The sequence below is a fragment of the Vombatus ursinus genome, unplaced genomic scaffold (genome assembly GCF_900497805.2).
Source record: "Vombatus ursinus unplaced genomic scaffold, bare-nosed wombat genome assembly UNPS02009573.1, whole genome shotgun sequence".
NCBI lineage: Eukaryota > Metazoa > Chordata > Mammalia > Diprotodontia > Vombatidae > Vombatus > Vombatus ursinus.
In genome coordinates this window covers 28360015-28377067 of record NW_020949351.1, presented here as the reverse complement: position 1 = coordinate 28377067, position 17053 = coordinate 28360015, and the positions used below count along the sequence as shown (strand labels likewise).

General features: G+C 35.7%; 1 protein-coding gene across 1 annotated transcript in view; it reads left to right on the top strand.

Annotated features, from left to right (window-relative positions):
* Positions 1-17053, top strand: part of CARMIL1 (capping protein regulator and myosin 1 linker 1) — a 366062-nt gene that overhangs the window by 183188 nt on the left and 165821 nt on the right. Inside the window, 3 exon segments of the mRNA XM_027852377.1 lie at positions 12220-12317; positions 12666-12736; positions 13165-13238. Of these exon segments, the coding sequence (XP_027708178.1) occupies positions 12220-12317; positions 12666-12736; positions 13165-13238 (243 nt within the window).

Below are 17053 nucleotides of genomic sequence, written 5' to 3'. Positions count from 1 at the left end.
CTCTGTGATAGGTGCTATTATTATCCTCATTTTACGGATGAGGGAAATGAGCCTGAGAGGGATGAAGGGATTTACACAAGAGTCACATAGCTAACAAGTATCTGCCACAAGATTTGAATTCAGTTCTTTCTGACTTGAAGCCTTGCACTCTATTTACTACATCACCTTGTTTCCTCACAAAGGTATAAGACTTGATCCCTATTGTACATTTGCATTGAGGAGACAAAATTAATGCATTAAATAAGAGAAAAGAGGATATAATTAAGTGCTAAATTATGTGGTGGTACCCTGTAATTGCAGTAGCCAGTTAAAAGGAGGAGCAGAAGATTAAATGAAGACTGAAACAGACAAGAAAGCTTCTTGAGGGGTCTAGGACTTGAGATGGATAGGTCAGGTTTGAGTAGGGAAAAAGAGAGAAGGCTCAAGTTAAGAAAGCATTTGGAAAAAAAAAACATAGATTCACATTTTATTAGGATGAATCCTATAGAAATGACCAAAGCAAACTTTTATGTGTGTGGCATGCACATGTGTTTGCACCCCTTCTTGCCTCCCAGCCACATGAAATGCAAATATTGTGTTGAGTTGTAATGTTTATATTCCTAAATATAAGAGAATAGGCCTTAAAGTTAAGAGTCCCTAGAGATAAGAATTTAGTCTGACTCCCTCATGCCTTCCTGGAAGAGAAATAAATCATCTAAAAAAAGTGTTATCCCACATGTACATAATGTTGTAAGCTGAATCACTGAACTTCTTGGCAACTACATAAATCTTCTCTATTATTTTATTTCTTAATTTTTTTTGTTTTTATTTTTGTTTTATAGTTGCTATTTTATTACCAAATTAAGGGCATCTACCAAAAACAGGAAAATTGGCAAGGCTTCTCTGTGAACAAAGTGAATAGAGTTATGTTTTCCTTTCACATTAATATTGTACTAATACAGGCCTCAAGTGACTGTCCTCAGTCAATTCTCTTCTACTGTCTAACCAGGCCTGGCTGATAATTTCTTAAGCCCTTTACTACTTCCTCTTTCCAGCCTCTTCTTTAACTAGATTTTGCCCCTGTATTGTTTGGATACCTAGACTATTTGCTATCTGACCAACTTGTCTCATGTTCTCTTGTCTCTCAGTCTTTGTCGCTGCTATTTTTTTTAATTTCTTTTTTTTATTTTTAGTTTTCAACATTTACTTCCACAAGATTTTGAGTTCCAAATTTTCATCCCATCTCACCCCTCCCCCACCCCAAGATGGCATGCATTCTGAATACCCCTTCCCCTAGTCTGATTTCCCTGCTATCTCTCCCCCCCTTCCCCTTATATTTTCCCGTAGGGCAGGATAGATTTCTGTACCCCATTTCCTGTATTTCTTATTTCCCAGTTGCATGTGAAAACATTTTTTTTAAAACATGTGTTTTTTAAACTTTGGGTCCCAAATTTTCTCCCTTCTTCCCTCCCTACCCACCCTCATTGAAAAGGCAAGCAACTCAATATAGGCTATACCTGTGCAGTTATGCAAAACACCTCCATAGTAGACGTGCTGTGAAAAACTAACTCTATTTCCCTTAATCCTGTCCTGCCCCCCCATTTAGTCTATTCTTTCTTTTGACCCTGTCCCTCCTCAGAAGTATTTGCTTCTGATTACCCCCTTTCCCAATCTGCCTTCCTCTCTATCATCCCCCTACTCTCTTGTCCCCTTCCCCTCCTATTTTCCTGTAGGGTAAGACAGATTTCCATACCCAATTGAGTGTGTATGTTATACCCTCCTTTAGTCAAATCCTATGAGAATAAGATTCACTCATTTCCTCTCACCTTCCCCCGGTTCCCCTCCACTGTAAGAGCCTTTTCTTTTTACAGTAGAGTTCGAATGCCTGGCAATTTAGCTTGAGAAAGGACTTCAGTGTCCAGTTTCTTATCTTACCAAGTGATCTTCAGAATCTTCCTAAGGCAATTCAAATGGAAGCCATTCAGTTTCCTGGCATGGCTCTCGTAGGCATATAACAATGATGTCAGCACCTCTTCTCTGTCACACTTTGCTTCAGAGCCTCCTGAACAATGAGGTAGCTGTGGCAATGTATGCATCAACCTCATCATCTATGTGTATATCCCTGGACAGTATACTGCCAATATATCACACACTAATGGCCAACAGCATTAGACAGTGCATCCATAGGTTAATAGGAGTAGATAACTGTGGTCCTTTTGTGTTCCTTAGACTCTTTATATTAAAACTATTAATATGGAAAACATCAGACTTGCTTTTTACAAAAATAATGTGGAATCTGTCACATTTATAAATTATCTCAAACAGTGCAGAATTTTGACAGCACACTTTGATGCAACTCATGACAAGCATAGTGCTGTGTAGATATTTTAAGTTGTTTTAACTTTCTATCAAATCACTTAAGAGCACGAAGCAGCAATAACATGCTCTGTACACATTTTGTTCTCTTGCACAGCTTTATTCTTGGAAGAGATAATCAAGGTCCTGTAGTTCAATCTTGATATTTTATATTTCGGAAATCTGAGGCCCAGAGAAGTTGTGACTTGCCTAAGGGTACTCAGGCCAGTTTTCTTTCTCTAAATCTAGCATTTTTTCCAGTGTTCTGTCAGCCTTTAGTACATACTAATGAACAACGAAATAACCACAGACATAAAAAGGTAGTACCTAGAGCACACTTTAATCCTGCTCTGTCTTTATTTTATTTTTTATTTTAAAAATTATATTGACATCACAGTTATCTCTATACAACTTGCTTCACTTTTAAAACCATATTACCAACATCAACAGCAAACAGGCAAAACCATCTGATATAAGGACCATATCTGAGAAGATATATATGACATTCTACATGCATAAGCAAGTAGTGCATATCCTCAACTTTTCTCCACGTCCAAGATTGATCATTATAATTACATAGCAGTAGGGTTTACTTTATTAGAGGTAACCAGAAGCATACCAAATAGAGAGTATCAGTTCTATAGTCAGGAATACTCAAGTTCAAAGCCAGTCTCAAACACTTCTCAAGACATGTGACCCTGGGGCAATTTATTTAATGTTTATCCAACTCAATTTCTTCATTTGTTAAACTGAGTTAATAATAACCTCTACTGCCCAAGATGGTTTTGCGGGTAAAATAAGATAATATCTGTAAAGTGCTTTTCAAATCTGAAAGTACTTTGCAAACCTAAAAAATTACATAAATGCTATTAGTGTTCTTTTTTTTCCTCCATAGTAGTCTATTTTTTTTTCTAATTACCTGCAAAGATAGTTTTCAACATTCATTTTTGTCAAATTTTGAGCTCCAGATTTTTCTCCTTCACTCCTCAAAACAGCAAGCACTCTGACATAGGTTATATATGTACAATCATGCTAAACACATTTCCCATATTAGTCAGTTTGTGGAAGAAGAATCAGAACAAAGGGAAAACCACCAAAAAGAAAAAACAAGAACAAAAAAAGAGAGAGAAAATAGTATGCTTAGATCTGCATTCAGGCTCCATAGTTCTTTCTCTGAATGTGGTTAGGGTTTTCCATCATGAGTCTTTTGGAATTGTCTTGGATCATTGTATTGCTGAGAAGAGCCAACATTTATCATTTTCCTTTTCCGTCATCTTAACCAATTTTACAGGTGTGAGGTGGTACCTCAGTGTTAATTTAATTGGCATTTCTCTAATCAATAGTGATTTAGAGCATTATTTTCATATGATTATAGATAGCTTTAATTTCTTCCTCTGAAAACTACCTATTCATATCTTTTGACCATTTTTCAACTGGGCAATGACTTGTATTCTTATAAATTTGACTCAGTTCTTTATATATTTTAGAAATGAGGGCTTTATCAGAAACATTGGCTGTAATGTTAACATTAGCAATAAGAGAAGAAAAAGTAATGGAAGGAATTAGAATAGGCAACGAGGAGACAAAACTATCACTCTTTGCAGATGAACAATTAACAGCTTTAATGAAGTTGCAGGATATAAAATAAACCCACATAAATCATCAGCATTTCTTTATATTATCAACATAGCTAAGAAAGAAGAGATAGAAAAATTCCATTTAAAATAACTGTAGATGATATAAAATATTTGGGAGTGTACATGCCAAGACAAACCCAGGAACTATATAAACACAATTAAGAAACGCTTTTCAAACAAATTAAGTCAGATCTAAACAGTTGTAAAAATATCAATTGCTCATGGGTGGGCCGAGGTAATATAATAAAAATGACAATTCTACCTAAATTAATTTACTTATTCAGTGCCATACCAAACAAACTAGCAAAAAATTTTTTATAGAGCTTGAAAAAAATTATGACAATTCATTTGGAAGAACAAAAGGGCAAGACTATCAAGGGAATTAATTTAAAAGAAACTGCAAAGGAAGGTGGCCTAGCCATACCAGATCTCAAACTATTTGGTACTAGATAGGAAATTGAGTGATGGATCGACTAAATAGGTTAGGTACACAAGACATAGTAGCAAATGACTGTAGTAATCTACTGTTTGATAAACCCAAAGATTGCAGCTTCTGGGATAAGAATTCACTATTTGACAAAAACTGCTGGGAAAACTGGAAAATAGCGTAGCAAAAACTAGGCATAGTCCAATAGCGCACACCCTATGCCAAAATAAAGTCAAAAGTGGGCACACGATTTAGACATAAGGGATGATACCATAAGCAAATTAGGAGAGCAAGGAATAGTTTACCTGTCAGATCTGTGGAGAAGGAAAGAATTTATGACTAAATAAGAGACAGAAAACATTATGAAATGCGAAATGGATAAATTTGATTACATTAAATAAAAAAGTTTTTGCACAAACAAAACCAGTGCAACCAAAAGAAGGAAAGCAAAAAGCTGGGAAACCAGTTTTTACAGCCAGTGTTTCTGATATTAGCATTCTTTTCATCCACATTATTGTTTTCATGTATTTCACTTCCGTTCTTAGCTTCCTCTACTCTAAAACAATTTATAGATCTTTCTGTGTTTCTGAGAACTCTTTTTCGTTGTTACTTACAATACATTACTTTTCCATTGTATCTTATCATTTGTTTAGTCACCCCACAGTCTATGTACACTTTCTTTGTTTCTACTTCTTCTGCTACTCCCTAAAAGTGGATAGTTTGACCTATATGATACTTTTCATTTTTTCTTCAGCTTCCTTGGGGTATGCACCCAGCAATGAGAAAAAATGAGGACCCTACATGTCAAGTGACTTACCATTGTAGACTAGTAAGTGGTAGAGATGGGATTTGAACATTTCCACTGTACTCCCTATTAAGAGAAAAACAGAGAGAAACAGAAACACCATATACAGGATAATCTCTCAGTTTTTGAGTCTGGCTCTATATAAATAAGATTAAATCTCCAAAGACTACAATTAAGTTGTTTTGACTTATGGTAATGGAAAACAAAATCTCTTTTGAAGCCAACACAGATCTCTTTTCACTTTGTTGTTCAGTCATTTTCAGTCGCATTTGATTCTTTGTGATCCCATTTGGGGTGCCAAAGATACTGAGGTGGTTTGCTGTTTCCTTCTCTAGCTCATTTTACAGATGATGAAACTGAGGCAAACAGGTTTAAGTGACTTCCCTAGGGTCACACAGCTAGTATCTAAGTCCAGATTTGAACTTAGAAAGATGAGTCTTCCTGACTCCAAGCCTGACATTCTATGCACTCTGCTACCTAGCCTCCTTTTTTTTGTCACTACATTGACCAAAAATCTGTAAGCCCCTTCTTGTAGATTAATCTTTAAGGGAAATCAGGCAGGAAAAGACATTAGTCTTCAATATTCAAGAAATATTTTAAAGTACCTACGATGTGCCAGGTACTGTGGCTGTCTGAGGATACAGATACAGAAATAGAAAGATAACTCCTCCCCTGAAGGAGGTCATAATCTAAAGGGGAAAGAAAGTATGCAAAAGGAAGCTGAACAGGTGAGGAGTGATGAGAAGGTACCTGAGGCATGGTGGGGAAGTCAGAGAAGTCCCAGGTGGGAAATGAGATGTCTGTACTGACTGCCCTTTTTAAATGGAGCTTTGGTGGTTCTTAACTTTGTTCTGTGATCAGAGGGGCAGAGGGTAATAATGGGAAATGAGTATCAAGGCTGATGGGAACTTGTAAGATGTAAGCTTTCCAAATGATGAACTTCTTGGAGCATTGTAGAGAAGGCAGGGAAGTCCCGAAGTTGTGTAGCCAGGTCAGAAATGAGGAAATATCTGTGCTGAGCCCCTTCCTTCAAAATGAAATGAAAATGGCTTCTAGCACCCATCAATCACAGCTTCAGATAATATTGATGTTTACAGGAGAGTGGCAAAATGGCTTGAGCACTGGACATGGTGTCAGTAAGACTTTTATTTATGTCCTGTCCCTGACATTGATTTAGTAGCAGTGTGACTATGTCATTTAAGCTTTGAGCCCCAGGTTCTTCATTTGTAAAAGGGACATAACAATACCTATAGTATCTACTTAATATGATGCAGAGTTCAAATGAGATCATGCATAAAGAGCATTTTGTCAATCTAAAAATGCTGTATGGAAGTGGCAGGGGTGGTGGGATTATTGTCATCAATTTCCTCATCAGTGAGAAAATGATAAGCAGAAAATGGGTAGTGGGTATTTTACATTTTTAAAAATTTTAATCTAATCATAAGGATTGTTTATAATGTCACTTTTAATACCAAACAATATACTCCTTAAAAAAAGAGTCATCCTTCACCAACAGGATGACAAAGAGTAAAAAAAAAGCGTAGAGCACATGGATAATGAAAATCATTTTCATTTAGATATGTACAAATGTGACTGTCTTTTGTTTTAATGGCTACTCTAAACGCTTACAATTATGTTATAATTTCTACTTTCCATCTCTGTTTTCATCTCTATTCTTTCTTTGTTACTTTATAACAGGCTGGTTAGTTTTTTTCCCCTCATTAGGAGATCCAGTCTCACTGTGTGTATTAAATTGCACTGCTGTTAAATTAAGCAGAACATCATCATCATCATCATCATCATCATCATCAGGATGATGATAACAATAATAAGAACATCTGAAATTTATATAATGCTTACTATATCCTCGGTACCATGCTAGGTGCTTCCAAATTATTATCTAATTTGATCCTCACAGCAACCCTGGGAAGTAGGTACCTAGTATTATCCCCATTTTCCCTATGAGAAAATGGAGGCAAACAGGCTAAGTGTCTTGCCCAGGGTAACACAGCTGGTAAATACCTAAGGCCAGATTTAATCTCTGAGTCCTTGACTCCAGGCCCAGGGCTCTCTTCACTATATCACCTAATATGAAAGGAATATAGTATTCTATCTTACAATTACATTGCCACTTTGCAGGTTTTCTTGCTTTTTTAGGTCTTCTATTTTTTTTTTCTAAATCACATTGATTTCTTTATTTTTCTCCTATCTTCTTTTTAACCTAAACCTTATTCCTAATGTAAACAGAAGCACAGGCATTGCTAATTATTCTTTTTTGTTGTTATTCTATTTAAGGTGCTTGCTTTTACAGGGCTTGCTCTTCCTAATTAAATATGGTGAATAGCCTACTTTTTAGGTTGCACTGCAGTTTTCTTGCACTATGCCTGGATTTTTGCTTATGCTTTCAACATACTTGACTTAATTGACCATAGACACTGTAACAAGTCATTTGTGTTTGACAGCACATTTGACAGACTGAAGCAGTTTTCGTATTTAAAATCAGTGCAGTGTGATGGAGTTAGCTTTGTTTTTCATAACAAGTATATTATATATTACTTTACACAGGTTAGAGGTAACATGTATAGAAATAGAAGTTAAAGGAATTGAGGACCAAGTATAAGTTTTTCTGAGTCTTAAAATGTCATTATGAGGTCAGGTAGCATTCCTAATGTAGAAGTGGTCAAAGGATTTGAACACTTTTCAAAAGAATTGCAAACCATAAATAACAATATGAGAATATATTCTAAATCATTCGGTAGGAAAAATGCAAATTAAAACCATTCTGAAGTTTCATTTCTCATGATGCAAACTGGTAGTGATGACACAAAAAATGAGAACAGTCAATGGTAGAAAAATTGTAGAAAGATAGATGCTCTAATATATTGTTGGTGAAGTTGTTAGTAAGTTCAGTTGTTCTGGATATTCATTTCGAATTATGAAAGGAATGTTGATTAAACTGTCTATACCCTTTGACCCATCAATCCCAGAATATAGCCCAGGAATGTTAACGAGAAAGAAAGGTTTAATATATATCATATATTAATAGCAGTGCTCTGTGGTTCCAAAGAATTAGAAACAAAGTAGATACCCACCAATTAGGGAATGACTGAACAAACTGTGTAGGAGAGTAATGGATTATTGTCTAATAAACACTAGATAAATATAATAAATAAATAGTAATGTGTATGAGGAAGGCAGAAAAACATTGGAAGATGTTTATAAACTGACGAAGAGTAAAATGAGCAAAATCAAAAGAATAACGTACACAGTGATTAACCAAAGGAAAGACCACTTGACAGTATGGACATGTCCCCATCCTCCTTTTGATCCTCTTTGATCTATGGTAGATACTACAGAGTTTGGGTTTTTGAGAAGGAATAGGCAAAAACTCATGGCAGTGCTGTGTCAAATATTGGATTTAGGAAATAGTGATGATGAGATTTAAGAACCTGAATAATTGCACAGTGGGTTTGTTTTCGCTACCACCTCAGACTGCTATGCACCCAACTCTTTCAAATCCCCTAACCGAAAGGCTATTGGTTTTCTTTCTTAGTTTTCTTCAATAGCTTTCTTTCTTTTTTTTTTAATAATTAATTTATTTTTAGTTTTCAACATTTACTTCCTCCATCTCCTCCTCCCTCCCACAAGACAGCGTGCAATCAATAGCTTTCTTATATACCCTTCAACCCTTGTTTTTCATGTAGGCAAGAACTGTAAAAGAGAAACAAAGAATTTAGTTAAAACTGCTGTGTAGAAGGGAATGAACGGTCAGTTGCTTTACTTACCATAAATACAGAAATACCCTGGATTGCCCCTTGGTAGACTACTATTCCTTTTTAGTGCCCTGGCTTCACTTAATCATTTGCTTTCATTCATTCCTAGAACAAGGCCGTGACTCCACCAAAATGCTAGAGGGATGGTGCTGAGCAAGGACTTTTGGTTTAGTAGTAGATCAGGGGTTGGATTTGGTTAACATTCCACATGGCTGCATTCTATCACATTATTGAGGTTGCAAATATCCTTTCAAATCCATGTTTCCATAATCAAGGCTCCCTGCAGTGGTAGGATTCTAGGTCCTTATATATGATATTTATTTTATTTTGTATTTTTAAATTTTTTTTTCCTGCAGTCTGAGTTAAGTGATTTGCCCAGAGTCCCACACCTAGTAAGTGTCTGAAGCTGGATTTGAACTTAGGTCCTCCTGACTCCAGGGCTGTTGCTCTATCCATTGTGCCACCTAGCTCCCTTTTATACATGGTTTTTAGAAAATTTTGGCTAACCCAGTAAACCTCAAGTATTTCCATGGAGACAATAAAGGAAAATACTTTTAGGAAGGCATTATGCTCAGTAGACTGAATATGAGACTGAGAAGTAAATCTGTGAATTGTACCCTAAAACTGGGCTATCCCTTTGCTTTGTGAGCTGGTGACAAATTTGTGCTTCCATTATGAGATTGGGAATTAAGAGAAATTTAGCAAGAGTTGTGTGAAGTGATACTGAATAAAGTAAGCCAAAATGGAAGAGCTCACAATAATGAGAATAAGTATAATGATAGTCAAACAGATTAAGTTCATTGACCAATTTTGGGCCACGCTTCCTTCCTTTTGTTAGATGCATAGGTAGGAGGAGTGAGTAAGGGCACAGAATGTCACATATACTGTCAAATTGGGTCATCTTGTCTGTTTCTTTTGCTCAGCTGCTTTTCTTTGTTACAAAGGAGAAAGTATATCTGGAAATGACTGGAGTAAAAACTGCATTGATAAGTCTTTGAACATTATTATCTTTGAAAATGTTAAGAAAAACGGTTGTAAAAGATACATTTTTTATATAATTAGCACAACATTTTTGAGGTTTCCTTTCAAGGGTAAAATAAATTTGTTCACAGGACCTGGAGTCAGGAAGACTTGAATTCAAATCCAGATTCAGGCATCTGTTAGCTGTGTGACCTTGGAGAAGTCTCTTAACCTGTCGGCCTCAGTTTCTTGAAGTGTAAAATGGAGATAATAATAGCATCTACCTCATATGGTTGTTGTGAGGAATAATTGAGATAGTATTTGTAAAAGGACTTAGCATAGTGCCTGGTACTTAGTCGGCACTATATAAATGCTCATTTGCTTCTTTGCTTATTCTTTTCTTCTTCTCTTTTCCTTCTAAGTGAATCATTAAATACATTCCATGTGTATGGTCAGCCTTAAGGAAATCTAATGCTATGCCATTAGAATTGGAACAGACTTGGAGGCGATCTAGTCTCCTTATTTTACAGTTAAGGAAACTGAGACTCAGAGATGTTAAGTCACCTGCTTCAGGTTAAGTTACCTTTTCAGTAGGAGTCTGAGGCAGGTCTTGAATTTGGGTACTCTTGACTCCAAATTCATCATACTGTCTACGATGCCCTATACTTTATTATTATCATTATCATTATTATTATCATTATTGTTTTTCCTGGTGCTACTCCTTTCTGTATTTAAAATAATTTATTTATTTTTAGTTTTCAGCATTCACTTTTATAAGATTTTGAGTTTTAAATTTTCTTCCCCTCCCTCTCCTCCACCCTCCCCAATACGCTATACAATCTGATATAGCCTCTACTTACACATTCATATTAAACATTTTTTCACATTAGTCATGATGTAAAGAAGAATTAGAACTAATAGGAGGAACCACTTGAAAGAAGAAGCAAAACAAAACAACAAAAGAAATGGAGAGCAAATAGTATGTTATCATCTACATTCAGACTCCAAAATTCTCTCCCTGGATGTGGATAGCATTTTCTATCATGACTCTTTTGGAATTGTCTTAGTTGAATTGCTGAAAAGAGCTAAGTCTATCAAAGTCCGTCATCGCACAATGAATGCCACCTACTTCTTTTCATGTAGGATTATCTAAGAATCCAAACAACTACAAAGTAGAGATAACTAGAATTTTTAAAGATTATTTTGCAATAATCCACAGAGATGATTGATTTTGATGATGTTATCTCCAGTGTGCTATGAGAAACTTGAATACTATCAGAATAATGCACTTTTGAATCCTATAGGTATTTTTAAGTGCCTACTATAAGCCAAACAATGTGCTAATGTGCAGCTAGGTGGTTCAGTGGATAGAGTGCTGGGCCTACAATCAGGCAGCCTGAGATCAAATCTGACCTCAGATACTTACTAGCTGTGTGACCTTGGGCAAGTCACTTTACCTCAGTTTGCCTCAGTTTCCTCAGATGTGAAGTGGAGATAATATCACCTGACTCCCAGGTTTTTTGTGAGGATCAAATGAGATATTAGTAAAGCCCTTAGCACAGTGCCTGGCAGATAGTAGGTACGGTATAAATACTTAATCCCTTCCCCTCACCATACGTATTGCTAAGTATAAAGACAAAAATGACAATGGTAAAATGTATCATATTCTAATTCTTTGAAAATTGATAATCCATGTGTAATGATAGTGCAACCTTATATCTGCAAGGGTCTGCAAAATTTTTTACACAATAACCTGGAAAGACAGATAATGAAGTTTTTTTATCCTAATTTTATAGATGAGGTAGTTGAGACAAAGAACAGTCACAAGACATGCCCAGGACCACACAGCCAAGCGTCAGAGGCCTAGGCCTCCTCATTCCGGGCCCACCTTTCTATAGCAGGGGTCCTCCCTGTATCTATATTCCTTTCCCCATAATTTGCTACCTCATGCCTTTCTATCTTTTATCCAGAAGATTCAGTTAGTCAGAATATTTCACTTCTTTGTCTTAGTCATTCCTCATGTGACAACCCAAACAAGTAAATTAGAGCTAATTATCTTACAAATAGAACTCTTAACTTTAGGATTTAATTTTCTACTAGATTTCTGAAAATAGTTTTGTTAGCAGACATAAAAATAGAATTCAGCTTAGGAAAGCTCAGGGTATAGAAAACTTTTCAGGAATACATCTGTTGAAGAAAGTATGGTACATTTCCATAAAATACACTTTTTTGAAAATTGTTTAGGAAATCTGGCTTATTATGTTCTTTAACTTTGTCTTTTAGGAGAATTATGAAAAAAATTGCTATGGAGCCCTCTGAAAGACTTACCAATCTCCAGGCACTGTGGGACAGCCAGACTGTGGCAGAACTAGGGCCTTGTGGTAAGTGGACATTCAAATTTGAAATATTAATCTTAGGTAGAATTCTTCATGCCAGGAAGTTGAATTCTATTCCTAGCAGGTTGCTGTAAAGGTGCAATTAGTTTTAACTTTTAATTAAGTCAGAGTGGGCCCTTGATTGGTGGATAAAAATCCTATATTTAAGCCTCATTGCATCTTACTCTGTATTTACTTTGACATATGTGGCATTATCTTGGCTCTGTTTTCCTAGTCTAAAAGCTTCTAAACACAGAAAGCTCTTTAAATGTTTAAGATTTAAAAATTTTTAAATTGTATTGTTTAATGACAGTGAAGCTATGATTTTAACTAGTCTTCAATTGACTGTTTTAGGAGGATTTTCTCAGATGTATGCCTGTGTTTGTGACTGGCTTGGATTTCCGTACAGAGAGGAGGTACAGTGGGTGAGTCCATCTTTCCAAATTTTATCTAGAGCAGGGATTCTTAACTTAGTTTCTGTGAACTTGTGGTGTAAAAAAAAAAATTGACAATTTTATTTTGTTACAATTGATTTCCTTTGTTATTTTATTTTATCATTTAAAAAAAATTATTCTGAGAAAGTGTCCATAGGCTTCACCAGATTGCCAAAGGGGTCCATGACTTTAAAAGGTTAAGAATCCCTCATCTAGACTAGAGGGTAGGTTAAATAGCTGTTTCCTCAGCTGCTTTTTCCCTTGTATGTTACTTGATAGTGGCATCTTTCCTTGCACTGTGTGAAACTTTTCAAATTTCCTAGGGTTGATTAGCCAATTAAAACTGTTCATTTCTTTTAAAAATTTTGTTTCCCTGATTATACATATGAACTGTCCATAACAGCATATATTTCTTATAGGATGTGGATACTATTTATCTGACACAAGACACTCGGGAGCTGAATTTGCAAGACTTCAGCCACCTTGACCATAGGTGAGTATGTCTCAATTTATCCCTGAATTGCTTTTCCGTAGCTGTAGTTCTCTATTGGTACATCATTGGAGTACCCATTCTCCCCGGAAAGTCCCTGTTTGGTGGTAATCAGGTTAGTCCTAGGACCTCCCTAAGCATTGCCTTTTGGTTATCAAAAGCTTACAAAGATTCAATTTTCTTTAAAGTGGATGTTCACTTACAATGTTTTTTGTGACAACTTACCAAGTGTTTACTCATTCATTTATATATTAGTTTGATGGTAGTGGATGGTGTCTATGGTTTGGTTTTAAATCACCACCTTCTTTATAATTAAAAAAGCTATGCAGTGTAGTGGCAACTAAGACCCTAAACTTAAGAACGAATTTTTCCTTTTGAAGGAACCTAATAAAATAGTTTTCTGAGGGTGTGTGTGTGTGTGTGTGTGTGTGTGTGTGTGTGTGTGTACATGTGCACATGCTGCCCTAATCCACAAATTCCATTCTTACTTCACACCAGCTGCCATGGTTATAGTAGATGGATATATTTCCAGTCTCCAGAGCTCAGTTATAAATAGTACTGCATTTTCCTATAGTGATGTCTAGGTTCCAAGGCTAGCCCACAAAAACCTTGTTAACCAGTAATGTAGCTAAAATGTATTACTTTTTTCCCTAACCATTTTATGTCAATTAGGTGCTGCAGTGGATGGAACACTGTGCCTAGAATCAGGAAGACCTGAGTTTAAATCTGGTCTCAGATACTTAAAATAACTAGAATTTGTATAACACTTTTTGGTTTGCAAAGAACTTTAAATAGATTTTTATTTAATTCTTACAACTCTATGCAGTAGGTGCTCAATTTTAGGCTCACTTTTTAGATGAAGAAACAGAGGCACCAAGTATTTAAGTCAGAGCAACATAGCTAGGAAGTGTCTGAAGTAAGATTTGAATCCTGGTCTTCATGATTTCAAGTTCTATACTACAGTGGTGTCAAAATCAAATAGAAAGAAATCCCTGTGTGCCACCTCTTGACTCAGAAAACCACAAATTAACAATATCTTTGTTGTATTGCATTTTTAAAAATTTTGTTAAACATTTCCCAATTACATTTATATTTTTTTGTAGGGGAGGCCCTCAGGGTTAAGTGACTTACCCAGCATCACACCACTAGTAAGTGTCTGAGGCTGGATTTCAACTCAGGTCCTTATGACTCCAGGGCCAGTGCTCTATCCACTATGTCACCTAGCTGCCCCCCAATTGCATTCTAATCTTGTTCAGGCACTCACTTTTGACCAGGCCACAAATTTGACATCTCTGCTGTACTCTATCCACCAAGCCACCAAGTTGTCCCTTCCCTTCCTCATAGACACATATAAATATCATAGGGGAAAACTAATTTCCCAACCCATTTGCCCATAAGTGCCTTGTGTGATAAAATCATGAAATGTGTTACAAGTAGAGAGTTACAGTAGAAAGAACGCTAGACTTGGATCAGAAGACTGCTCTTCCCTCCAGATTAATTTCCATTTCCAACACTTTGAACCTCAGTTTCCTAATATATAAAATTGGAATGACAATATACACCCTTTATCACAGGGTTGTTGTGATACAAGTACTTTGTCAAATATAGAATGTTCTGTCAATGGAAATTGTTATTAATAATAAGAAGTACTTGTGAATCTTTTAGATTTTGAGAAATTTGAATATACATATAAAATTTATAAATAGCACATCTCTACAAAACTAATTTTTCATTCTTGTTGGGAATGGTGAGAGGAAATCCTGGGTGCAGCCTTTGCTACTTAGGCTGGAGGAATATTTCTTAATGTTTTTGCAGTTTGATGAAGCCCCTTCTCAGAAGAATATTTTCAAATACCTACAATAAAAGATACAGGATTACAAAGGAAACAGTTGCATAAAAATAAATTGCCATATATGTATATATATAAATATACACACATATACATATATGTGTGTGTATATATGTATCTGTATGTGTGTGCGTGTGTATACATGGTGATTGCTAACCCCTACTTTGTCCCTAAAAGAAAAGAGCTTATCTTATTTCCTACCACCCAAAGTCTGCCAAAACAAACCCCTTCCTATGTTATCAGATTATTATTGTACTGTCTTAGCTTGTCAGGAGGGTCACTCCTTCCATTCAGCCAAAACAAAGACATCATTAACCAGGTGGTGATCATTGTTGCTTGTGTTAAGTAGGAGTTTGTTTTACTTAGATGGAGTTATTCGCCACTCGAAAATTTGTGTAAAATCCTTCTGCCTAATTGTTACTCTTTTCCTCTCTTATTTTATACTTTTTTGCTCTTGTTTCTTAGTAATGATTGTGTTTGCCATATTTATCTCTTCTCTGTTCAGTAGGAACACTTTAATCCATAGGTCCTTAGCCTAGGTTCCATGAATTTATCTTTTTTAAATATTTTGATAACTGCATTTCAATCAGTTGCCTTTATAATCCTATCTATTTTATTTTATGCATTTAAAAATATTATTCTGAGAGAGGGTCCATAGACTTTACCAGCCTGCCAAAGTGGTGCATGCAAAAGTATGCTGGAGCCAGCTTGAACTGGCTCACAAAAACTAATTGTTAAATTTTTAGGATGAACATTTATACCTCAGAAATCAGCAAATGCTACAAATTAGGGTTTGATTTATTGTTTTGTTGATTGTCAAGACTTGAGAAAGGGATGGAGAAAATGGTAACAACCCACAGTAAGCCTAAAGGTGTATTGTGCATAAATTTCCTCCCAGAAAGCCGGTTGTTAAATATTTACAAGCACTACCCATGAGTTCATGTCACAAAAAGAATTAAGAACCCCTGATCTAAGCCTAATTTTAGATTATTAGATTATTTAGTTTAAGTTATTGCCAGTGTGGTTCATTAAAAATGAATTGTGAAGGGCAAAAAAGGAAAGTGCTTGGTCCAACTAGGGTCCTTATTATAAGTGAATATAGAGTAAATTTTGACATGGGTGGGACTGTAGGAATCGTGAAATATATTGGATTGTTTCAGAGAGTGCCAACTTTTAACTTTTTTCTTGTAAATTTGTGAAGAAATGCTTAAGGAGAGTTTCACTAACTGTTTAATTTCTTAAGGAGATACTAACTATGAGCCACTTGTATATTTAGCATCATGCGATTTTGAGCTGAAATATTTGAATATATAGGTCAGACCCCACATTTTATAGAAGAAAAAGCTAAACCTTGCTTGAATCAGGCAGATGCTAAATTAAGTTACATATTTATAAATCATCTACTCTATGCATATTTTCCTTCTTTGTTTTTAAAGCATTCACAGTTACCAGATATTTTGTCCATCTTCTGCCTATTACTAGGCATACTATTTATTTATTTTGTATATACTTATTTTTTCCTCCAGTAGACTGTGAGCTCCTTTGAAAGCAGGAAGTGCTTCTATTTGTCTTTGTCTACTGAGTTCATACCAAATTTCCTGATACGTAGTGGGGTATTAATAAATGTTTATTGAATAAAGAATTGGATTCCATGATTACCCTTAAAGAATTGTCTAGGCCAGACAGATGAGGCATGTACATTTATACTTCAGTGAGTCTGATTCATTCTCAGTGTAGACATTCCTCTTCTCTGTCTATGTAATACAGCTTTTTAATATAGTCATTCTCAGGGACTCCTGCCTCCTAGACACTCTGTACATCATCAGATCTTAGCTTTTGAGCCAATAGGGAACTCAGAGTACTTTTAATATAACACCTCCTTTTACAGATAAGAAAACCAAGGTCCGGGACATTAAATTATATGACTTAGCCAAGGTCAAATCAAAGTTGGGATGATGTAGCAAACATC